General features: G+C 40.5%; 1 protein-coding gene across 1 annotated transcript; it reads left to right on the top strand.

Moving 5' to 3' along the window:
* The first annotated feature begins 739 nt into the window (after positions 1-739).
* On the top strand, positions 740-25,069 carry sypb (synaptophysin b). Its single transcript, XM_060930732.1, has 8 exons — positions 740-757; positions 2,972-3,037; positions 16,508-16,632; positions 18,878-19,076; positions 22,013-22,204; positions 23,776-23,914; positions 24,266-24,443; positions 25,003-25,069. The coding sequence occupies exons 1-7, from the start codon at positions 740-742 to the stop codon at positions 24,409-24,411; spliced, it is 885 nt and encodes a 294-aa protein (XP_060786715.1). The 3' UTR covers positions 24,412-24,443; positions 25,003-25,069.
* Positions 25,070-25,431: the final 362 nt, after the last annotated feature.

Below are 25,431 nucleotides of genomic sequence, written 5' to 3'. Positions count from 1 at the left end.
CAAAATGTTTTTCTCACAAAAACAAGATGTTTTCTTGCAGAAACAAAATGCTTTCTTGTAAAAAAAAAAAACCCAGATGTTTTCTTGTAGAAACAAAATGCTTTTGTCGTAAAAAAAAATGGTGTTTTCTTGCAGAAACAAAATGCTTTTCTTGTAAAAATTAGATGTTTTCTTGGGGAAACAAAATGCTTTTCTCGCAAAAACGAGATGTTTTCTTGCAGAAATAAAATGCTTTTCTTGCAAAAAAAACCCCCACACGATATGTTTTCTTGTAGAAACAAAATGCTTTTCCCTTCATATTGATCGATATCTCCTAAAAAGATGCTGATGGAGATTTTTTTTGGTTGCGTTTCAGCCAAATGCTGCCACATATTCACTATCCGACTCTAAAATTATTTTTTACTCTGAAGCTAATGGGCTCATTTAAACCATGCACCTATAAGATGCTCCATAAAACCCAGTGCACGATGACACACAGCGCTGTCTGTGGTGCCGCATCCTCTCACACATTGACACACTGATCCTTGGATCTGCGCCCAGCGTAGGCTACACCTCAAATCACATTTCCACGCGTTCTTTACTATGTAGTGCGGTAATATGCAGTTTGGGACACAGCCGGTCTGTCTCTGCGTCGGCTGTTCGGCACATCGTGCATCCTCCCTCCCTCCTTCCCTCCCTCCCTCCCTCCTTCCCTTCTCTGCGCCTCTGATCCTCTTATCCACTGAAGAAGCGGATCAAGATGGATGTAGTCAACCAGGTAGGCTTCCAAATTACACTTTAATGAATTACAATCCGACAATATTGCTTTTGCATTGATTTATAGTGTGGAATTGTATCGTGTGGAAAATAGTGTTGGCTGCGCATAAGGGACGTTTTAAGGGCATTTCAGGGGAAATAGGGAAAGATGATGTTTTACGATGCACTGATCCTGAAGAGCTCAAAAGGGGAAAAAAAATATCCTGCGTCTTTTTAGAACAAGAGATCATTGTGAATGAATGTGTATGTTGAACAGTGATGGTGCACGCTGTTTCTGCACAATACATCATTTGTGTTGATGTTTTGGAAGCAGATTTTTGATCTGCCTGGCTACAGCAGACTGTTGGTGTTGTCAAAAATAGCCTGGCCAGGACTAGAGCCGCAGCATTTCTGCATAACCTTGACGTTTTATCCCAAAGATCACATTTATATCCAACCTTGCAGAATGGCACAATGATGCTTTCAAATACCAAACCTGATATACAGTAATATTATTTTTGGAAATGGCCGAGAGAGAGAGAGAGAGAGAGAGAGAGAGGTAGGTCCCAAAACGCATACTGCGTACTAAAGCGTGTAGTAGCCTATTATGACGTAGATTGTCTAATTTGCATAATATGTAAATCAAAATAACATCCATAAAAGATGTGATGAGACTGCTTTACAGTTGAGAGTGCTCGATTATAGATAGATAGATAGATAGATAGATAGATAGATAGATAGATAGATAGATAGATAGATAGATAGATAGGGTCCCAGGACACTACAGTAGTCTATAGTGTTCTCACTGCATTGCTGCATTCTCTCACACATGGACACTAAACCAGCACCAAACGCACCTCGGATCACATCCATCTGTAAGCGTTGTTTTGCTGCAGCCAGCAATTGTTGGCTTTTTGCACTCTCCCAGAGGAAATGTTTATAATGCTATAAGCAGCTTTGCCTAAGTCTAATGCTCAGGAAGTGTCTGCTCTCTGCTGCACTCCTGTCCTGTTGTCCTGCTGCTAGGCCAAAATCCCTGTCTGGTTCCCAAGCTGCATACTGCATAACGACACGCTAAATCGTACTGTTATTATCACCGGAGGTATTCTGAGCAATAATATACAGTTTGGGATGTAGCCCTGGTCAGAGGCGATTCTAGAGTCTGTTGTGGCCCCAAGCAAAAATTTCCAGGGGGCCCTTCTGACCAGTGTTCATCACCAATATGTTATAAATAATCTGACACCAACAAAAAATGTATGAAACCAAAGTTTTTTAATTCCAAATGTGAAATACAATGGTAAAGAACAATAAAAAACAAAATAAATAAGCTCTCGAGCCCCGACTCTCGGGGGGCCCCTGCCCTTACGAAAATTAACCATGGTTTTACTATGAAAACTAACCATGGTTTTACCATGGTTTATAGTTATTCATGGTTTTCATGGTTTTTTGGGTAACCATGAAAACCATGGTGCATTTTACCTCAATGTTCACTTAAATTTTTAGGTTCTAAGTAAATGTTAATGTATCTGGGCTGTTAATCGAGATCCTTCTCTACAGCATTGACTGTTGGACGAAAGCATGGTAATACTATAGTTAGTGCATCCTTTTAAAAAACATACTATCCCTTTTTAAACTAATTTCGTAGTTACTATGACCTATTACACATACAACTATGATGCTACCACAGCTACTGCCAGTACTATGGATAAACCACAGTAATGCTATGGTTGGTTCATAGTACTTAGAATCACCATGAAATACCATAGTAGATCCATGGTTACTACCATGGATGAACCATAGTAATACTATGGTTGGTTCATAGTACTTAGAATCACCATGAAATACCATAGTAGAACCATGGTTACTACCATGGATGAACCATAGTAATACTATGGTTGGTTCATAGTACTTAGAATAACCATGAGATACCATGGTAGAATCATGGTTACTACATAAAAACCATGGTAGCTTTTCGTAAGGGTGGGCCAGGGGGCCCCAAGCAGTTGCCTGCCTTGCCTGTTCACAAGCTGGCCCTGGTCTTTGACTAAGCTGTAAGCTGTCTATTATAACTTTAGCACAAAAATGCTTTGTGGTTGCGTGTATTTTGCTCATTTTGACATAATTACGTATGCATTTTAGACATAGGATTTGTATTACATAACATTCTGAAAGTAATTGACCAGAAATGCAATGTTGGGATAGAATGTAAGTATGTTGTGCATGTGTTTTTGTACAGTTGGTCGCCACTGGGCAGTTCACTGTCATCAAACAGCCTTTAGGATTCATAAAGATCCTACAATGGGTGAGTGAATGATTTCCTGTCACTAGACCGAACCATAGAAAAAACATAAATATTACAAAATATTGGGAATCATTGTTAGGATTAAGGACAGGACAGGCAACCAACACGCAATGTTCACTTGATTAGAATGAATAAAACTGATTTGTTTTGATAAGACGTTCTGGCGTACATTCATTATGCAATGATGCACATAAGTACAGTATAATAAAAGAATGATTATTGATTGCTGGAGCTTAGGTAAGTTTCTGTCTTTCTTACTGAAGACCAGAATATTTCACACAGAATGTGAAACCATTTGAAAATGTATTCATGACAGACTTGGTGCCACTTCACATTACATGCCGCAGAGCTTTCCACTTCAGCGCCGTCAGAAAACGTCACTCAGATGTCAGTTGAATAGCGTGAGTCGAGTGTGCATGGCAAAGCAATTAATGGACCATTATGCGTAAAATAACGTTAGTAATAATGTGCAGCCATTTGAACATTATGACAAATGAAACCTTGGCTTTGTGATCAGGAGTCTGAAACGAGCTAGACTTATTTATAACAAGTATAACATAACAGGTAGCAGTAGTGGAGTCACTATTCCCACCCTGAGGTTGATTATTTTCCTATAACAGCATGTCCTGGAGCATTTTTTCTCTTATACCATAGCAATTTGCTAAATGCTTTCAATATTTTTTTGAGTAAAGAACGATAGACATTTAATATAACAGAACAAAGTTAGTTTCTGTTATCCTTTTTGTTACAGCAGCTTGTCATATTACTGAAAAACCACAAAATACAAAGTCCTCTGTCCTGAAGACTTTCCTGTGGTGGAAAACCTAAAGTCACCTCTAATTATTGCAAAGCACCAACACTGGAGACTTACAAAAATGAAAAACTGACTATATCAGCCATCTCAATGGTTATACATGTTGTTTTAATCCGTTGATATGGACCATCTACCAGACAGGTTGTTACTATAGAAACACTGATGAGAATTGAGAATTCAATAGCACTGTTAAGTATAATGACCATCTGGCTCTTCATCACGCTCCTTACGCTGCAAAGAAACGCTTAATTCGACACAGGATATTGATTTAAAATACCAGCTTCCAATAAGAATCCTACAACACAGAGATCTGCATAATATAATAAAGTCAACACTAGTCGCCTTCAGCAAAAGTAGCGATTTATAGGTATGTTTAGAGTTAGCGTGCATAGTGAGCACTTAATATGATTCCGACTTTAGATTAAAGCCCATTTGTCTTGTATGATATGATTTCAAGCATCATTAAATTCAGCTCCACTGTCTAGCAGTTTGATGTAACCACAAATTGTCACTTCAAACCATTATGGAATGCCTTCGCCTTTAAATATATATACTGTAAATACAACTCTAATTAATAGTATTGTCCCTCGGTGCTAAAAAGGCTGTGAGGTCAAATCCCAGCATCGTCAGAGAGGCACGACTGTTAGGACTTTAAGCAAGGCCGTGAGCAAGTCACTCAGCCGCACCTTGGCATCTTTTCTACCTCACTTGTTAGTTATTTTAGTCGTCTAACAAGCATACTCTATATTTAGGAACGACTGAGAAGGTCAAATAAATGTTGGTGGTCTGCTAGGCTTTAATTATTTATCCGAATACTGGCGTGTGTGTGTGTGTGTGTGTGTGTGTGTGTGTGTGTGTGTGTGTGGCTGCAGAACATGAGTATGCAGGTTTGGGTATAAGCAGAAATTGGTGACTCATTCAGCCTTAAAAATAACAGTGTTAAAGCTATTTTTAGGATTTCCACAAATGATGCACCTGCATATGATAAAGATCCTGTTTGTGATTTCGGAACGAAACAGTTGAGTACAGACATCAAGTTGTTGTTTTCTTAATGTCGATTTAATTTCTGTATTATTTCTTGTTACTATATAAAATGAGTTTTCATAGAGTGTCCTTTTATGTATCTGTATTTTATGTACATGTATTTTTTTTTTTACATATTTTATTTTAGATCTTTGCTTCTGTGTTAAGTCTGCTATGCGACTCAACATTACAGTGGCTCAGGTCAATAACCCTGACTGTACACACGGTTCAAAGCTGTTGATATTTCTGGGTTAGTATGAAGGTATTCCTTGTTTATTAGTGACAAAAACACGTATAGGAATGTGTGAGATATGCCATCTGCCTTGTCTCTATGGAAACTATAAAGTCTAGATTCTATCACCATGGCATCCAGTTATCCTCAGATTTTTTTTTTGTGCTTCAGTGGTGGAACAAATACAAAACATGCTGAATTGAGTAAAAGTATTGCTCTGCGACAAAATTTCTCTTATCATGTGATCATTTTTGGCTGCAAAGTAAAGGTACCACATATGTCTCATCTCATCTCATTATCTCTAGCCGCTTTATCCTGTTCTACAGGGTCGCAGGCAAGCTGGAGCCTATCCCAGCTGACTACGGGCGAAAGGCGGGGTACACCCTGGACAAGTCGCCAGGTCATCACAGGGCTGACACATTCACACAGACAACCATTCACACTCACATTCACACCTACGGTCAATTTAGAGTCACCAGTTAACCTAACCTGCATGTCTTTGGACTGTGGGGGAAACCGGAGCACCCGGAGGAAACCCACGCGGACACGGGGAGAACATGCAAACTCCGCACAGAAAGGCCCTCGCCGGCCATGGGGCTCGAACCCAGGACCTTCTTGCTGTGAGGCGACAGCGCTAACCACTACACCACCGTGCCGCCCCTGGTACCACATATGTATTTCAGATAAGTTATATACATCTAAGTACCATATCTAAGGAAAATACTTTTTTATAAAGAAGAAATTTAACAAACCCAGTGAGCTATGATGAAATGAACACTATCAGCAGGATATAAATACAGGTACAGTAATGTTAGCTGGCTAGCTACTGTAACTCAGGCAAATGGTGGTTCAGTAGCTTGCTAGGTTCCTAGCTAGATAGTTAGCTATCTACTCACTGAGCTCTACATAAAAATCTGGAGAGCTCATAGACTTGTCAGAGTGAAGCCATCTGGCCACCGTCTTACCACTCGCATCGTAGAACAGAACAGTCATTTAAAGCATATACTGTATGCAGAACCATGGCCTCACTTTCATTTATAAATGCCTTGAGACCTCAAGAATGGCACAGGAATAGTTTTAAGCGTTAACAATAAATCTAATATAGTAATTTTTACGATTAAAGTGATTTATATAGGTATCGGTCTGAGTGAATGACCTTGACGTCCGTAACGTCACAGCAGGAAGGCTATCGGTCTCATCGCCATTTCCGCTACACTAAAACACAGAGCTGACTGCAACGCTGATCCTCCATTTTGAGCTAATTTATCGCCATGCCACATAGATGTGTTGCTGCACCCGCCAGCAACACGACAGAAGGTGGATTTACGTTGCATTCATGGCCCAAGAATGTTCAAACTGCAAAGATTTGGACGCGTTTTGCGAGAAGTTCACGGGCACATTGGGTGCCTACGAAGTGGTCGCTCCTCTGCTCTGTACATTTTACTGATGACTCGTACGAGACCTCTGATCTGTTGAGGAGCCTTGGCTATAAGCCTGTATTGAAAGAGGGTACAGTACCAACAATTAAATAAAACTACAAGAAAAGGAAAGTATTTATTTTATTTTTAAAAGGGGCAGCACGGTGGTGTAGTGGTTAGCGCTGTCGCCTCACAGCAAGAAGGTCCTGGGTTCGAGCCCCGTGGCCGATGAGGGCCTTTCTGTGCGGAGTTTGCATGTTCTCCCCGTGTCCGCGTGGGTTTCCTCCGGGTGCTCCGGTTTCCCCCACAGTCCAAAGACATGCAGGTTAGGTTAACTGGTGACTCTAAATTGACCGTAGGTGTGAATGTGAGTGTGAATGGTTGTCTGTGTCTATGTGTCAGCCCTGTGATGACCTGGCGACTTGTCCAGGGTGTACCCCGCCTTTCGCCCGTTGTCAGCTGGGATAGGCTCCAGCTTGCCTGCAACCCTGTAGAACAGGATAAAGCGGCTAGAGATAATGAGATGAGATGAGATTTTTAAAAGGAAAGTGAGTTCAGTCGCACCAGTCCTCCCGGAGTGAGCCGAGGGTTGTTGGTAAAACCCGGGACGGAATGGGACGTGACATATCGCTCGGGAAGTGACCTCCCCGTGATTGTTGCTAAAACCAGTGCCGTTCCGTCCCGGGTTTTAGTAATTGCCTGAGCTGAGCAGTAATGGTGGAACACTCAGTGTGAAGAAAATAGTGAATGAGTGGAGCAGCCATCTTATTTCTGAACTGGATATCGCTGCCATCTCGTCCTTACGTGGAAGAAGTGAATCAACTGAGAACTGAACAAACAACTGAAAGTCAGATTGTTTCAAAAACAATCGGCCACAAGATTGGCCTTCAAGAAGCGAGACCGCAGACGGGTAAGCTCCGACTCATTTGGATACAAAACAACAGAAACACGTTGTTTACCTGCATTTAGATTAATACATGTAACTTGTATTGTGTTTAAGTTACCGGTATAAGATGATTTAATTTGCTTCAGAATGTGATTGTCTCAGTTCATCTGATTATTTAATTAGCCTTTTACGTTTTATCAGTGAAAATGCATGCATGTACATGTATGCTGCATAAGTTATAACACCCGTCCTGTTTTAATGAGAGTCAACCCACAATCAATGAAGTCAAATTAGTCTTAGGTGAGCAAGTCGGTAACGGTGTTTCTTACTTTCACCATAAATTATTATTTATATGACTTTGGTCTATAGCTGTAAAAGTCCTCAGCCTTAAAACCGGTTCCTCCTGTGACGTCACGCACTCGAGGCTGGCTGGCTCAGCGGGGCGGCTCGAATGCCAACTTTGCGATCGATTTGAACTCTCAAAAATATATTTTTTTAATTCCCATTTATGCAGCATACAAGAGTCAAGGATGGAGATACTATCCACTCAGAAATTTATTTAAAAATAAACGTTCTGAGTATCTGCTTTAAGCTACTGGAAGCTACACAAAACTGGACAAGTTATTTATGTAGTTGGTGAGAAAAATTACAAGAAAAATGCCTGCATGTGCAGCAGTGAACTGTACAAACCGTCAAGTCAAAGGTTGTGGATGGACATTTCACCTGTGAGTATTGATAGCGTGTGATCATTTTTACACGTCTGTATGCAGTGCCCTTTGCTTGGACCCCCTGTAGCATTTTATGATGGTTTGCAAAAGCGAAAGAAAAAACCCCCCAGAAAATCTCTCATCGTCTTGTCTGTTTTTGTTGAAAATCTGACACGAACACTGTGACTATGTCAAATTTTCAATGGAAATGTCCCAGACTAAATCAAAGCCAAAGTCGAGACATGTTTGATATTGAATGCAAGAGCTCAAGCTCAACAGCTCAAATTCAAACTGAGTAAATTAGCCTCAGGAGCCTAAATGAAAGAAGAACCATAGCCATAGGCAGAAATGGCAGTGAGGAATGTAAATAAAATGATTTATTTTTTTCGCGGTGAGGTTTCCATCAAATCCTGCGCTCTGATTGGCTGGCAAGCGGGTCCGTATCCTATGGTATGGACCCCAGTTATGGACCTCTGGTGACTCGCTCATTCACAACAACAACAAACATAGTAGAATTTTTTTGTCAACATTAATCTTTTTTTATAAGATTTATTTATAAGATTATCAAAAATCTTATAAATTTTTGCCAGCATTTCTCAGGAGAATAGCATTAATTTTACAGCATGGATAGTGATAACGACAGTGTTCACAGCGAAAGCGAGTTTTACTACCCTGAGGAAGAAGAAATAAAAGAAAACATTTCAGGAGAAAGCTAAAAACCTCTAACTTGCTAACGTCGAGCAAAAACATGGCTGAATCCCGAATGACTCAATTTTGTATAAATAGGGGACTACATAGGTGGCAAAATGTAGTTTTTTCCCCTGCCATGGAAGTGCACTTGTATACCGAGGAGGAAGCAATTTGCATTACAGCTGTGAATGAGGATTCAAAATGGCGGCTCGGCTCGGTTTTCCCTTTTGGGCGCTCTCGTTTTCTGTTAGAATTTGGTAAAGAAAAAAATAAATATATTATTTACCAGCTTAAAGTTGGTCCGTATGGTGAAATACCGTGACCTCAGCCTTGAATACTGACTTTCAAGACCTCAGTCACGGTATTTCACGATACGGACCTCCCAGCTGGTAAATAACATATATATATATATATATATATATATATATATATATATATATATATATATATATATATATATATATGTTATCGTTCTAGTTTGGTCAGTAGTTATTTTCCTTTACCTAAGGCTAAGCACAGTTAACAATGTAAATCATCTACACGTCACCCCCATTGCACAAACTGACAAAATGGGCATGAGTGTCTGTTTTAACTACATGATTTTATCAAGGTCTTTTTATTTGTCATTTTAACCATATACAGTTGGTACAGTGGACAGTTAAAACGAAACTGCGTTTCTCCAGGACCATGGTGCTACATTAAACATCACAAGACTACATGTCTACATATAACAACATAAAGTGCAAGAGTGCAACACTGCAGACAGTAAATGACACAAACAGTATAAAGTGCAGACACAAGCAACATAAGGTGCAGAGCTGAGTGTGCATGTTGAGGTAGTATATGAAAGGGAATAAATAAATGTAAACCTTGTGTGTGCGAGAGACATTGTAAACGTTGTAAGGCAATAGTGCATTATTGTCCACTGTGCAAAAGATTGCAGTGTGAGTGGTGTGTTCACCAGTCCGTGAGAATCAGTTCAGTCCCTCAGCGTTGAAGAGTCTTAAATTAGTCTAAAAGCAGATACACAGAACCTTTATTTTTAAATACACTTCTGAGTGGATAGTATATCCATCCTTGACTCTTGTAAGCTGCATAAATGGGAATTAAAAAAAAATTAAGAGTTAAAATCGACCACAAATTTGGCATTCGAGCTGCCCTGCTGAGCCAGCCAGCCCTGAGTGCGTGACGTCACAGCGGGAACCGGTTTTAAGGCCGAGGCCTTTTACAGCTATAGACCAAAGTCATATAAATAAAAATTTATGGTGAAAGTAAGGAATACCGTTACCGACTTGCTCAACTAAGACTGATTTGACTTCATTGATTGTGGGTTGACTCTCATTAAAACAGGATGGGTGTCATAACTTATGCAACATACATGTACATGCATGCATTTTCACTGATAAAACGTAAAAGGCTAATTAAATAATCAGATGAACTGAGACAATCACATTCTGAAGCAAATTAAATCATCTTATACCGCTAACTTAAACACACAATACAAGTTACATGTATTAATCTAAATGCAGGTAAACAACGAGTGTTGTTGTTGTTTTTGTTGTTTTGTATCCAAATGAGAGTCGCGTCTTACCAGTCTGTGTTCTCGCTTCTTGAAGGCCGAGCTTGTGGCTGGTTGGTTTGAAATAATCTGACTTTCAGTCCTCCGTTCATTCGCATCTTTCACGTAAGGGCAAGATATTGCCGCTGAGGCGAGCATATCCAGCGCAGAAATCAGATGGCTGGTCCACTCATTCTCCATTTTCTCCATACTGAGTATGCCGTCATTACTGCTCGGCTCAGGCAATTACTAAAACCTGGGACGAGACGGGACGTCACCAGTTTTAGCAACAACCGCGGGGAGGTCACTGCCCGAGCGATAATATGTTACGTCACGTCACGTTCCGTCCCGGGTTTTAGCAACAACCCTCGGCTCACGCTCCGGGAGAACTGGTGCAACTGAACTTACTTTCCTTTTAAAAAAACAAAAATCCCTTTCCTTTTCTTGCAGTTTTCTTTTCCTTTAATTGTTGGTACTGCACCCTCTTTCAATACGGGCTTATAGCCAACGCTCCTCAACAGATCAGAGGTCTCGTCTTCAGTAAAATGTACAGAGCAGAGGAGAGACCACTTCGTAGGTGCCCAATGTGCCCGTGAACTTCTCGCAAAACGTGTCCAAATCTTTGCAGTTTGAACATTCTTGGGCCATGAATGCAACGTAAATCCACCTTCTGTCATGTTGCTGCACCCGCCAGCAACACATCTACATGGCATGGGGATAAATTACCTCAAAATGGAGGATCAGTGTTGTAGTCAGTGCTGTGTTTTAGTATAGCGGAAATGGCGATGAGACCAATAGACTTCCTGCGGTGACGTCACAGATGTCAAGGTCATTCACTCAGACCGCTACCTATATGAATCATTTTAATCGTAAAAATTACTATATTAGATTTATTGTTAACGCTTAAAACTATTCCTTTGCCATTCTTGAGGTCTCAAGGCATTTATAAACAAAAAGTGAGGCCACGGTGCAGCATATCTCCTTTAAGTACGGGGGTTGGTCATCAGGGCTGGTCATATTTCCCAGTCAATGGCTTATTTCCCAGATGGCATCCAATATATGATTTCCTGTACAAAAAAACCTGAAATAATCTCTGTAAAAAGATTTAGAGACTGAACTGGAAAAGGAGAAAAACAATAACAACGAAGGGGAGCGCTGTAAAGATATGTAAGGAATATGGGTAAAGTTGAGAAAATAAGAGGCAGTAATGAAAGGGAAAAAAGTCAGGAAATACCTTTTCTTGGGGCAAAGTTGATCGGATACAATGCTTTAACACACAAACCAAATACACACGATGTGAGTGGTAAGATGGCGGCCAGATAGTTTCACTCGTCTCTACAGCTGGGAATAGGCTATGAGCTCTCCAAATTTTTACGTAGAGCTCAGTGTATCTACCAAACATGCCCCTTACGCATTATCCTGGTTGCTAAGTATGAGCTGTAGGTAATTGTGACCAAACATTGACGTGACGTGCTAAGTTTCATACAGAGCTTTCATACTGTAAAATATCAAAAGATCTGCTTAGCTAGTTTAGCTCACTCAGCTAGCTAATGACTTACTTGTACATGTTTCCACAGGTTGAATGTTGAGCTGATTTTTCTGAGTTTTAGCTCACATAATTTGCAGATAGTTTTCACATTGTTTCCAAAATCTGTCTCTGTCTCAGACATTGCTGCAGCTAAGGATTTGGTCCGTGGAGTTTTGACGTTCTCAGGAAACTGCTTTATTTTAATTGGGTTTAGATATCAAGCTTTTAAAAATGTTTCAAGAGGGGGCGGCACGGTGGTGTAGTGGTTAGCGCTGTCGCCTCATAGCAAGAAGGTCTGGGTTCGAGCCCCGTGGCCGGCGAGGGCCTTTCTGTGTGGAGTTTGCATGTTCTCCTCGTGTCCGCGTGGGTTTCCTCCGGGTGCTCCGGTTTCCCCCACAGTCCAAAGACATGCAGGTTAGGTTAACTGGTGACTCTAAATTGACCGTAGGTGTGAATGTGAGTGTGAATGGTTGTCTGTGTCTATGTGTCAGCCCTGTGATGACCTGGCGACTTGTCCAGGGTGTACCCCGCCTTTCGCCCGTAGTCAGCTGGGATAGGCTCCAGCTTGCCTGCGACCCTGTAGAACAGGATAAAGCGGCTAGAGATAATGAGATAAGATGAGATGTTTCAAGAGTGAACTATGTACTCCAAGTACGGTATAAGAGTACATTCAGCTTGTTACATTCCAACTCTGCACTTTACATATTTCTCCTTATGACACATGGTGTTGGTTCTGTACATTCCATACACTTGACGAGCTGCTTGTGCCCGATGCAATGATGTTACATTTTTAATTTATGTGCAGCTGAAATACCAGTAATTAACTGGCTGGTCAGACTCCACTGGCATTAGAGCTGTCTAATTGTCTATCCTGTCTAATTATTCATCTTTTAGCCCGCAATTATCTACTCAAATTAGGGAAAGATTATAGGCTATAAAAGCTGGCTAAAAGATTTGGCTTGGTTCTAGAGTAGTCGTCGTGATCTTGCTTGGCTCCTGTCACATATGAAGCCAAACACGGTCCAAGCAATCACAAAAGCCATAATTATGGAACTGAAAATCATATTGTAGAATGAATTGTACAATGGAGATGTCATTTAATATGATTAAACCAAAAGCATGCAGGTTATGTTGTTTATAATGGGCTCGTTAAGAATCTGCCCTACAAAAAGCACATGAAATTAACCATTAGCTCTCAGACAATGTCTCATCTCATCTCATTATCTCTAGCCGCTTTATCCTGTTCTACAGGGTCGCAGGCAAGCTGGAGCCTATCCCAGCTGACTACGGGCGAAAGGCGGGGTACACCCTGGACAAGTCGCCAGGTCATCACAGGGCTGACACATAGACACAGACAACCATTCACACTCACATTCACACCTACGGTCAATTTAGAGTCACCAGTTAACCTAACCTGCATGTCTTTGGACTGTGGGGGAAACCGGAGCACCCGGAGGAAACCCACGCAGACACGGGGAGAACATGCAAACTCCACACAGAAAGGCCCTCGCCGGCCACGGGGCTCGAACCCAGGACCTTCTTGCTGTGAGGCGACAGCGCTAACCACTACACCACCGTGCCGCCCCTCTCAGGCAATGTCAAATAAGTTAAATGTGAGACTATACACTGATCAGCCATAATGTTATGACCACTGACAGGTGAATTTATAATAAACAGTTATTCCATGAAATCGGGTCGTACATGAGCTGATAGCCGATGAGGTGCATAGCACCAAGTTGGCTATAAGCCATGTACGATGAGATTGAGTAGAATAACTGTTTGATTCTATCCACATTCACTGGATTAAGAGAAACAGAGCATTTTTATTCTTATTTTTTGCCAATTCGATAAATAAAAACTTTATACAAAACGTCCGACAAAATCATTTCCACTTAGAATGTAAACAAACCGGCGAAATGACAGTAGCAATTTGTGAAAAATGCTATAATAATAATTTTTGAAAAATAAAAAAGTTCTTACGATCAAATACTTTTATTCCATATTTTGTTGCTTTTTTTTTGGTATTTCCTGGGGTTTTCTTCTTCTTCTTCTTTAGGGTTTTTTGGCGGTTAGCAAACCAACTTAAAGGTGCATTACTGCCACTGACTGGGCTGGAGTGTGGAACAGGCGATATTGGGGAAACACAAACAAAAAACTATATTCTTTTAGCTATTTCTGTTTCTTTTAAAGACTTGACAACAGTTTTTGGGGTTTTGTTTTCAAGTAGAGTTTTTATTTCGTCCTCGGTTGGTTCAGCAACATGCTCTGCCATTTTGTTTTTCTCTACTCACGGTGTATGAGCTGATAGCCTAGTAGTAGAGTAGCCAATCAGAGCACATGATTGCTCATATCCAGTGAATGTGGATAGAATAACAATGATTATCTAATTACAGTGGCACCTGTCAAGGGGTGGGATATATTAGGCAGCAAGAGTCAGTCAGTTCTTGAAGTTGATGTGTTGGAAGCAGGAAAAATGGGCAAGCATAAGGATCTGAGTGACTTTGACAAGGGCCAAACTGTGATGGCTAGATGACTGGGTCTGAGCATCTCCAAAATGACACATCTTGTGGGATGTTCCTGGTATGCAGTGGTTAGTACCTACCAAAAGTGGTCCAAGGAGGGACAACCGGTAAACTGGCGACAAGGTCCTAGGCGTCAAAGGCTCATTGATTCATATGGGGTATGAAGGCTAGTCCATATGGTCCAATCCCACAGAAGAGCTACTGTAGCACAAACTGCTGAAAAAGTAAATGCTGGCTAAAACAGAAAGGTGTCAGCATTAACTTATTCAGGAGTTTTTTTTTTTCAGCAGTAAGTAGATTCTAGGATAAAAATGCTGGGGTATTCCTAATAACTGGTAAGCTTGTGTTGTTGCATTTATTTGTATTTTTGTCCACAATTATTGTTGGTTTTACGCTGCCTTTCACCCAGTGCCAGCTGGAATTGGCTCCAGCTCACCTGCAGTCCTTAAGGATAAGTGGTATAGATATTGGATGGATGGATGGATGGATGGATGGATGGATGGATTTTCTGTTCGAAAGAAATGAACTATGATTATTTTAGCTCGATTGACTCAAGCATCTGAACACAGGTTATTTTTTTCCCCGCCTCATTTTCGCTCCTTGGTGTGTTATTCTCACCTTCCTCCACATTTTCATATTCTCTCGTTCTCCTCCTCCACCCCCACAACAACAATCACTTGAAACTGTTAATGGCCTGATTGTAATTCCACGTCAAGCTCGGCTAGTTAGGCTTGATAGAAGGCAAACTAAACTGCTTTGGGCTTTTCCTTGTCCCTTTGCGTGTAGTGTGTGACAGGAATTTGTGTTCTTTTTTGTGTGGGGAGAGAAAACATGATGAGATGTGAGTTCACACTGTGTGTCTAATGCCAGTGTAAGACCTGTGTGTGTGTGTGTGTGTGTGTTGGGTGGTGAGCACAGTGTGTTCAGCGACAGATGGTGAAGCACCTCAGTGAGTTTAATATCCAGATTTTCCATTCAATCAGATAAGCAAAAGGAGGGAGGGGCAGCAAAAATATTCTGACTAACTAATCTCTCAGTGTGTATCGGGGGAAAGGCAGGTACTTCATTCCTTTTTGAATAAAAAAGGGATTAATATTAATTCTGTAACCATATTCCCAACACGTACCGTACCTTTATTTTATTTTAATGGACTATGTTACTGAATTAATCAGTATTCAGTCACATGCACATCTAATCCTAAAGCATTTTGTGTGAATTTACATGAAAACTGTCCATATTACTAATAAGACAATTTTACAATGAAATTTTCTAATCTCATGTGAGTATCTCAGAACTTTTATTATCACAATAGTGTTGGTTTTATATTAGAAACGATTTTTGCCAAAATATACACTCACCGGCCGCTTTAATAGGAACTTGTTCTTGATTCTAAGATTCCTGTTCTTGGCTGCAGGAGTGGAACCCAATGTGTTGTTCTGCTGTTGCATGCTGAGATGCTTTTCTGCTCACCACGGTTGTAAAGAGTTACTATGAGTTGCTATGTCCTTCCTGGCAGCTCGAACCAATCTGGCCATTTTCCCCTGACCTCTCTTATCAACAAGACGTTTGTTTCCACCCACAGAACTATCGCTCACTCAATATTTTTTGTTTTTCACACCATTCTGTATAAAGTCTAGAGACTGTTGTGTGTGGAAAAAAAACAAAACAAAACAGGAGATCAGCGGTTTCTGAAATACTCAAACCAGTCCATCTGGCTCAAACCTACACCCATGCTACAGTGAAAGTCATGCTTTGAGATCACAGTTTTTCCCATTTCTGATGTTTGAAGTGAACATTAATTAACTGAAGCTCTTGATTTGTATCTGCATACTTTTATGTATCGTGCTGTTGTCAAGGGATTGGCTGATTAGATAACTGCATAAAACAGCAGGTGGATGGATGTACTTAATAAAATGGCTGGTGAGTGTATGTATATAAACAGTCTGTGAAAAAAAGACTTGCCTTATGTACAGAACCCACTCTCATGTTTATTCGCTTTTACATCCAATTGATATTTTATTTTAAATAAGAAGCGTTCACAAAGTGGTTAATATTATTGTATTTTCTCCTTTGTCTCCATTTTCTTTGCCAGTTTTTCGCCATCTTTGCTTTCTCCACCTGTGGCTCTTACTCTGGCATCTTCCGCTTGAGTGTGGAGTGTAAAAACCGCTCGGAAAGTGACCTGGACATCGATGTTGAGTTCGATTACCCATTCAGGTCAGGGTTATGGTACCATTAATACAACCCCGATTCCAAAAAAGTTGGGACAAAGTACAAATTGTAAATAAAAACAGAATGCAATGATGTGGAAGTTTCAAAATTCCGTATTTTATTCAAAATAGAACATAGATGACATATCAAATGTTTAAACTGAGAAAATGTATCATTTAAAGAGAAAAATTAGGTGATTTTAAATTTCATGACAATACCACATCTCAAAAAAGTTGGGACAAGGCCATGTTTACCACTGTGAGACATCCCCTTTTCTCTTTACAACAGTCTGTAAACGTCTGGGGACTGAGGAGACAAGCTGCTCAAGTTTAGGGATAGGAATGTTAACCCATTCTTGTCTAATGTAGGATTCTAGTTGCTCAACTGTCTTAGGTCTTTTTTGTCGTACCTTCTGTTTTATGATGCGCCAAATGTTTTCTATGGGTGAAAGATCTGGACTGCAGGCTGGCCAGTTCAGTACCCGGACCCTTCTTCTACGCAGCCATGATGCTGTAATTGATGCAGTATGTGGTTTGGCATTGTCATGTTGGAAAATGCAAGGTCTTCCCTGAAAGAGACGTCGTCTGGATGGGAGCATATGTTGCTCTAGAACCTGGATATACCTTTCAGCATTGATGGCGTTTTTCCAGATGTGTAAGCTGCCCATGCCACACGCACTAATGCAACCCCATACCATCAGAGATGCAGGCTTCTGAACTGACTGCTGATAACAACTTGGGTCGTCCTTCTTCTCTTTAGTCCGAATGACACGGCGTCCCTGATTTCCATAAAGAACTTCAAATTTTGATTCGTCTGACCACAGAACAGTTTTCCACTTTGCCACAGTCCATTTTAAATGAGCCTTGGCCCAGAGAAGACGTCTGCGCTTCTGGATCATGTTTAGATATGGCTTCTTCTTTGAACTATAAAGTTTTAGCTGGCAACAATGGATGGCACGGTGAATTGTGTTCACAGATAATGTTCTCTGGAAATATTCCTGAGCCCATTTTGTGATTTCCAATACAGAAGCATGCCTGTATGTGATGCAGTGCCGTCTAAGGGCCCGAAGATCACAGGCACCCAGTATGGTTTTCCGGCCTTGACCCTTACGCACAGAGATTCTTCCCGATTCTCTGAATCTTTTGATGATATTATGCACTGTAGATGATGATATGTTCAAACTCTTTGCAATTTTACACTGTCGAACTCCTTTCTGGTATTGCTCCACTATTTGTTGGCGCAGAATTAGGGGGATTGGTGATCCTCTTCCCATCTTTACTTCTGAGAGCCGCTGCCACTCCAAGATGCTCTTTTTATACCCAGTCATGTTAATGACCTATTGCCAATTGACCTAATGAGTTGCAATTTGCTCCTCCAGCTGTTCCTTTTTTGTACCTTTAACTTTTCCAGCCTCTTATTGCCCCTGTCCCAACTTTTTTGAGATGTGTTGCTGTCATGAAATTTCAAATGAGCCAATATTTGGCATGAAATTTCAAAATGTCTCACTTTCGACATTTTATATGTTGTCTATGTTCTATTGTGAATACAATATCAGTTTTTGAGATTTATAAATTATTGCATTCCGTTTTTATTTACAATTTGTAATTTGTCCCAACTTTTTTGGAATCGGGGTTGTAGCATTTTCAATTTGCAACAGTAATTATTCATGAATGAATGAATAATTATCGATGTTCTGCTGGTGGATAAATCATTCTGCTTGGTTCATTTAGTTTTCATATTGCACCAGAAGTCAGGATGAAGCAATGTTGTTGGAGCTCAGGGATGCTCTATTGGGCTTTGTTTAATAAACGTGAGAAACAGAATGAAGGAAAATATTGCTATCCCAAAATGTTTGAAAGCAGCATTGATAACTTGACTATGAATCCTATAAGACAGATGTACACAGAGCCTTAAATACACTAAATTAACTAATATACCTTTGACATTATAATATTAATTGACTAGTTGAAGTTAACAGAGGCCCTTTTAAACTCATAGCCTCCTGGTCATGAACACAGAACCTTAACCTCTGGAAGATGTACTGCTTAGATTACATACATGCCTATGTACAATCAGTGAAGAGCCTCAGTCATTAACCTAGCCCTGACATACAGTTTTAACATTTATTATCACTTTTAATTAGTGTGCAAATATGGACTCCACCTGCTTTAGATACTACACAGCAGAGTAAACAGTAAGAACACACACAGCCACATACACCAACACGTTCGCTCTTTCTATGTCCAAATAGACTCCATCAAGTGTGGTTTGACGTGCCCACATGTAAAGGTGCCGAGCCGGAGCGGCTGTTCCTCGAAGGTGACTACTCTTCCTCAGCTGAGTTCTTCGTCACTATTGGTGTTTTCTCCTTCCTTTACTCTATGGCAGCTCTGTCTGTCTACATATTCCTGCTCGAGAAATACCGCGAGGGAAACCGTGGCGCACAGGCCGTAAGTGTTCTTATACTGATCGCTCAGTGTTTCATACACTCTTTATCATATTAACATTTTCATCAAGCACTGGCTATGGAAAATCTTACTCTAGGAAATTTTGTTTATTTTGTATTATTTATGAATGAGCAGGGATGCCCCATGAACGAAAGCAATACTATCCATAGTTGTAACTCAATCTCCATGATCCTGGTATCTTCCTGGAGTCAATATTGCAATTCAGGCTGATTGATTTTAATAAAAGATACTGAAGGGTACAAAGCCAAGTGGTTAAATTTAATCAAAAACTAATACAGAGCTCCCGAGCAGCCTGTCCATTTGGCAGTATGGGTCACTAGTGTGTTAAAGGGGCTTCATTATGGTGCTTTTTACGACTCCTCATTGCCAATATTACCACTTTGGCCAACGATGAGCAGCTTTGAGAGAAAAGCTGAACGGGCAGTTGATGTTGAAAATGAGTGTATTTATCATTATCTAGAGCAAATGTAATCTAAAAGTTAATCTCAGCCTCAGACACTCTGCGCATGTGCTATGGAGCATCTGTTACCTTTTGTACACTTTTCTGGCAATAACCTTCAGAATCTTACTAGCTCTCTGCACTTCTGTGTATTGTTACAGTGGGGCAAAAAAGTATTTAGTCAGTCACCAATTGTGCAAGTTCTCCCACTTAAAAAGATGAGAGAGGCCTGTAATTTTCATCATAGGTATACCTCAACTATGAGAGACAAAATGAGTAAAAAAAAAATCCAGAAAATCACATTGTCTGATTTTTAAAGAATTTATTTGCAAATTATGGTGGAAAATAAGTATTTGGTCAGTAACAAAAGTTCATCTCAATACTTTGTTATATACCCTTTGTTGGCAATGACAGAGGTCAAACGTTTTCTGTAAGTCTTCACAAGGTTTTCACACACTGTTGCTGGTATTTTGGCCCATTCCTCCATGCAGATCTCCTCTAGAGCAGTGATGTTTTGGGGCTGTTGCTGGGCAACACGGATTTTCAACTCCCTCCAAAGCTTTTCTATGGGGTTGAGATCTGGAGACTGGCTAGGCCACTCCAGGACCTTGAAATGCTTCTTACAAAGTCACTCCTTCGTTGCCCGGGCGGTGTGTTTGGGATCATTGTCATGCTGAAAGACCCAGCCACGTTTCATCTTCAATGCCCTTGCTGATGGAAGGAGGTTTTCACTCAAAATCTCACGATACATGGCCCCATTCATTCTTTCCTTTACACGGATCAGTTGTCCTGGTCCCTTTGCAGAAAAACAGCCCCAAAGTATGATGTTTCCACCCCCATGCTTCACAGTAGGTATGGTGTTCTTTGGATGCAACTCAGCATTCTTTCTCCTCCAAACACAACAAGTTGAGTTTTTACCAAAAAGTTCTATTTTGGTTTCATCTGACCATATGACATTCTCCCAATCCTCTTCTGGATCATCCAAATGCTCTCTAGCAAACTTCAGACGGGCCTGGACATGTACTGGCTTAAGCAGGGGGACACGTCTGGCACTGCAGGATTTGAGTCCCTGGCGGCGTAGTGTGTTACTGATGGTAGCCTTTGTTACTTTGGTCCCAGCTCTCTGCAGGTCATTCACTAGGTCCCCCCGTGTGGTTCTGGGATTTTTGCTCACTGTTCTTGTGATCATTTTGACCCCATGGGGTAAGATCTTGCGTGGAGCCCCAGATCGAGGGAGATTATCAGTGGTCTTGTATGTCTTCCATTTTCTAATAATTGCTCCCACAGTTGATTTCTTCACACCAAGCTGCTTACCTATTGCAGATTCAGTCTTCCCAGCCTGGTGCAGGTCTACAATTTTGTTTCTGGTGTCCTTTGACAGCTCTTTGGTCTTGGCCATAGTGGAGTTTGGAGTGTGACTGTTTGAGGTTGTGGACAGGTGTCTTTTATACTGATAACGAGTTCAAACAGGTGCCATTAATACAGGTAACGAGTGGAGGACAGAGGAGCCTCTTAAAGAAGAAGTTACAGGTCTGTGAGAGCCAGAAATCTTGCTTGTTTGTAGGTGACCAAATACTTATTTTACCAAGGAATTTACCAATTAATTAATTAAAAATCCTACAATGTGATTTCCTGGATTCTTTCCCCCCATTCTGTCTCTCATAGTTGAAGTTTACCTATGATGAAAATTACAGGCCTCTCTCATCTTTTTAAGTGAGAGAACTTGCACAATTGGTGGCTGACTAAATACTTTTTTGCCCCACTGTATGTGCTGGTTTTCAGTGACAAAACAAACTTATGAATACTGCGACATGTGTAATCTCTTCTTCAAAAGTTATTAGTGTTGACCAAACAAAGTAATATATTTGTTGGCATGCTATAGGAACAGATCAGTGAATGGTTATATACTGTACCGTGTCATTCATATGGCCTCATTCTTGACTGCGTTTAATGACAAAAGGTAACAGACTCTGTAGAGAAGCAAGTGGTCTAGCACGTCAGACTATCTAAGCATGTCTTAGCTAGCTAGTTATGCTACCTACCTTGGTGCTTGATAGTTTGCTAACGCTGGTACCATTTATACATTACATGAGAGTGACTCTGAGAAGTCAAAATATTGGTTTGTACTGTAGGCATTTCTTTCATAATTAGCCCAAATAAATGTAAAACGTTTTCTCTTGTTGTTGTTGCTTGGTGGTTTGGAGTCTTTAGTTATTTTTGACTGTTTATAGTTTTAACTACTGGCAGTAAAATAGGTAAAATAATTTAAGTATGTGGCAAGAGTATGGCTTCTAGCTAGAAAATACAAAATACAGTATATTGCACAATGCAATGCAATGTTGTGTATGACCATGGCAAACATTCCAAAACACACTTTCAAAACACTTCCTAAATACAACCTGGTGTGCATTTGGTGTAGATGGATAATAATCTAATACATTCGTACTGTTTGTTACATTACTGTTTGGCTGTTCCTCAGGATTTTGTGGTGACAGCTATTTTCACCTTCTTTTGGTTGGTGAGCTCAGCAGCATGGGCTAAAGGCCTCTCAGATGTTAAGGAAGCCACCGACCCTGATGAGGTCATCAAGCTCATACCAGCCTGTCGGCATGAGGAGAACCGCTGCAAAGAAGTGCATGAGCCCATTGTGTCTGGCCTAAACACGTCTGTGGTTAGTGCTCTAGTTGCCCTATTTTCTCCTGTATATCTTTATTTGTTTACAGTGTGTTTTAACTTTTGATACTTGTAGATGGATGATTGGTTGGGATGGATGCATAATACATGGATGGACATATGGTTGGAAGGATGGGTGAGTGGTGAGATGGATGGATGGATGTGTAGATGAATGGATGGATGGTATTTGGTGAAATGGATGGTAACATTGGTTGAGTGGTTCGGATGGATGGATGAATTAGTGATAATATGGATGGATGTTAGAATGAACAGATGGATGGATGGATGGATGGATGGATGGATGGATGGATGGATGATGGATGGATGGTTAGAATGAATGGATGGATTAATTCATGGTGATATGGATGAATGTTAGAATGGATGGATGAATTAGTGATGATATGGATAGATGGTTGGGATGGATGAATTAGTGGAGATATGGATGGATGGTTGGAATGGATGGATAGATGGATGGATGGATGAATTAATGGTGATATGGATGAATGGTTAGAATGGATGGATAAATTAGGAATTATATGGATGTATAGTTGGAATGGATGGATGGATGAATTAGTGATGATATGGATGGATAGTTGGAATGGATGGATGGATGATTTAGTGGTGATATGGATGAATGGGTAGAATAGATGGATGCATGAATTAGTGGTGATATGGATGGATAGTTGGAATGGATGTATGGATGAATTAGTGGCGATACAGATGGATGGATGAATTAGTGGCAATATGGATGGATGGATGGATGGATGGATGGATGGATGGATGGATGGATGGATGGATGGATGGATGGATGGATGGCGATATGGATGGATCATTGGACTGGATAGATGGATGAATTAGTGGTGATATGGATGGATAGTGGGAATGGATGGATGAATTAATGGTGATATGGATGTATGGTTGGACTGGATGGATGAATTAGTGGCAATATGGATGAATGTTTAGAATGGATGGATGGATGGATGAATTAGTGGTGATATGGATGAAAGCTTAGAATGGATGGATGGATGGATGGATGGATGGATGGATGGATGGATGGATGGATGGATGGATGAATTAATGGCGATATGAATGGATGGTTGGACTGGATAGATGGATGAATTAGTAGTGATATAGATGTATGGTGGAAATGGATGGATGGATGAATTAGTGGTGATATGGATGGATGTGGGAATGGATGGATGGATGGATGAATTAGTGGCAATATGGATGAATGTTTAGAATGGATGGATTAATTAATGGCGATATGGATGGATGGATGGATGGATGGATGGATGGATGGATTAATGGCGATATGGATGGTTGGACTGGATAGATGGATGAATTAGTGGCGATATGGATGTATGGTGGGAATGGATGATGGATGAATTAGTGGCAATATGGATAAATGCTTAGAATGGATGGATGGATGGATGGATGGATGGATGGATGGATTAGTGGTGATATGGATGGATGATTGGAATAGATGGATGGATGTCTGAAATGGATGGATGAGTGGTTAAATGGATAGATGGACATGTAATGAGTCATTTTGCTCCCACTGTCCTGCAGGCATTTGGGTTCTGTAACCTGGTGCTATGGGCAGGGAACCTCTGGTTTGTGTTTAAGGAGACTGGCTGGCTTGGTGCTGTTGCTGGCACCTACGTGCCCTCGGAAGGAAAACAGCCAGCACCAGACTCTTATGGCCAGGGTGAGTGAATAAACTGAACACACACAGGCTAGAGGTGAAATACAATACAGATTGAGTCAAGAATAAACAATTGTTTTGGTCAAGGAATTAAAATTTTAATCAACAAATTGAGTTTTGTGGACCAACAGAAACTTTTATGTTTATAATAGGTCTTAATTAACCTTTTAATGTTTGAGAGTATAAGATACACTGCACATACGTGGGGAAATCAGGGTCAGGGTTAGATAATTGTGGATGCTCAGGTGAAATGTAGGGGTCAATATGCAGGATATGATCCTCATTAGTAGGAATTAGGTGTAACAGCAGGTTATACATGACTATACATGACATCACTACTTCCTTTTCTGGTAGCGGGTTATGGTCAGGACCCTTATGCTGGCTCTCAGGGTGGATATCAGCCCGACTACGGGCAACAAGCAGGCGGATACGAGGGAGGAAGCTACAACCAGGGAGGGTATGATCAGGGTGGACCGACCTCCTTCTCGAATGAAATATGAGTAAATTCACACAACAGAGCAGCTCTGTGCAGGTGAGTGGACACTGACAAGGGACTAAGGTTTGCATTTGTCTTGCTGTCATATGCTGACTTTCATATAACTGCTTCATCACAGTTTATGATATTATCACAGTATTGTGGTGGGAAGCCTCTGCCTTTGAAATTCTTTTCACTTCTAGTATATTGTGCACATTGCAGTTTTACTTGCAATGCTTGTTGGCTTTATGTAAGCTACTGAGCTTAATTTAACTATGAGAGAACGCTGCATTATTTCCTTGGCCCTCCATTTTTCATAAGCTTGACAAACATTAAGAACAGTAACCAAGTGTGGGTGTGGCTTTGCATGAATCACTTCGAAAAAACTGTCTGCCATGTTTTCACAAATTCATGTCTAGTGAAATGACTTCCATGACTGAGCAGGGTACATCCCTACATCGGCAGCCTTAAAAAAAAAAAGAAAAAAAAGAAAAAGGAAGAATATTCATTATTATTATTATTATTATTATTATTATTATTATTATTATGTATTACGTGTTATTAATCAATCTTACTTAATATCTGTGTTTGCATGACCTGTCATTTCTACCTGCAGAGCACATGAGAGGCCGGTTACATAAGCAAGGAGAAAGGAGCCTGCCTATTACCCATGATCCCACACTCCTCTGTTACCCTATATGAACAACGTGTGTACAGTCTGAGGGAGGGAGGGAGGGAGGGGAGGGTACATGTTGGAATTTGGGACAGGGATGTTCATCATATTCAGTGGGAAATGTACTTGTCTAGGAGAAACAAAGGCTGTAAATTAAACACAGGGTTTTTTTTTTTTCTTGCTTGGAAATCTCTGCAGGAGAAATTTAGGGAATGTCTATTTTATTAAAGACCCGAGTACACTACCAAAATATCAATTATAAAATATGTGTTATATATGTATATGGAAGTGATATTAGTTTAACGAGATTATAGAAATGTTAAAGTACCCCTGAACTTGTAATTGTAAACCATAAAAAAAAAATACTGTGCA

This window comes from Neoarius graeffei, chromosome 10, assembly GCF_027579695.1.
Source record: "Neoarius graeffei isolate fNeoGra1 chromosome 10, fNeoGra1.pri, whole genome shotgun sequence".
NCBI lineage: Eukaryota > Metazoa > Chordata > Actinopteri > Siluriformes > Ariidae > Neoarius > Neoarius graeffei.
Note: the sequence above shows the minus strand (reverse complement) of the source record. Positions and strands in the feature narration are given on the sequence as shown.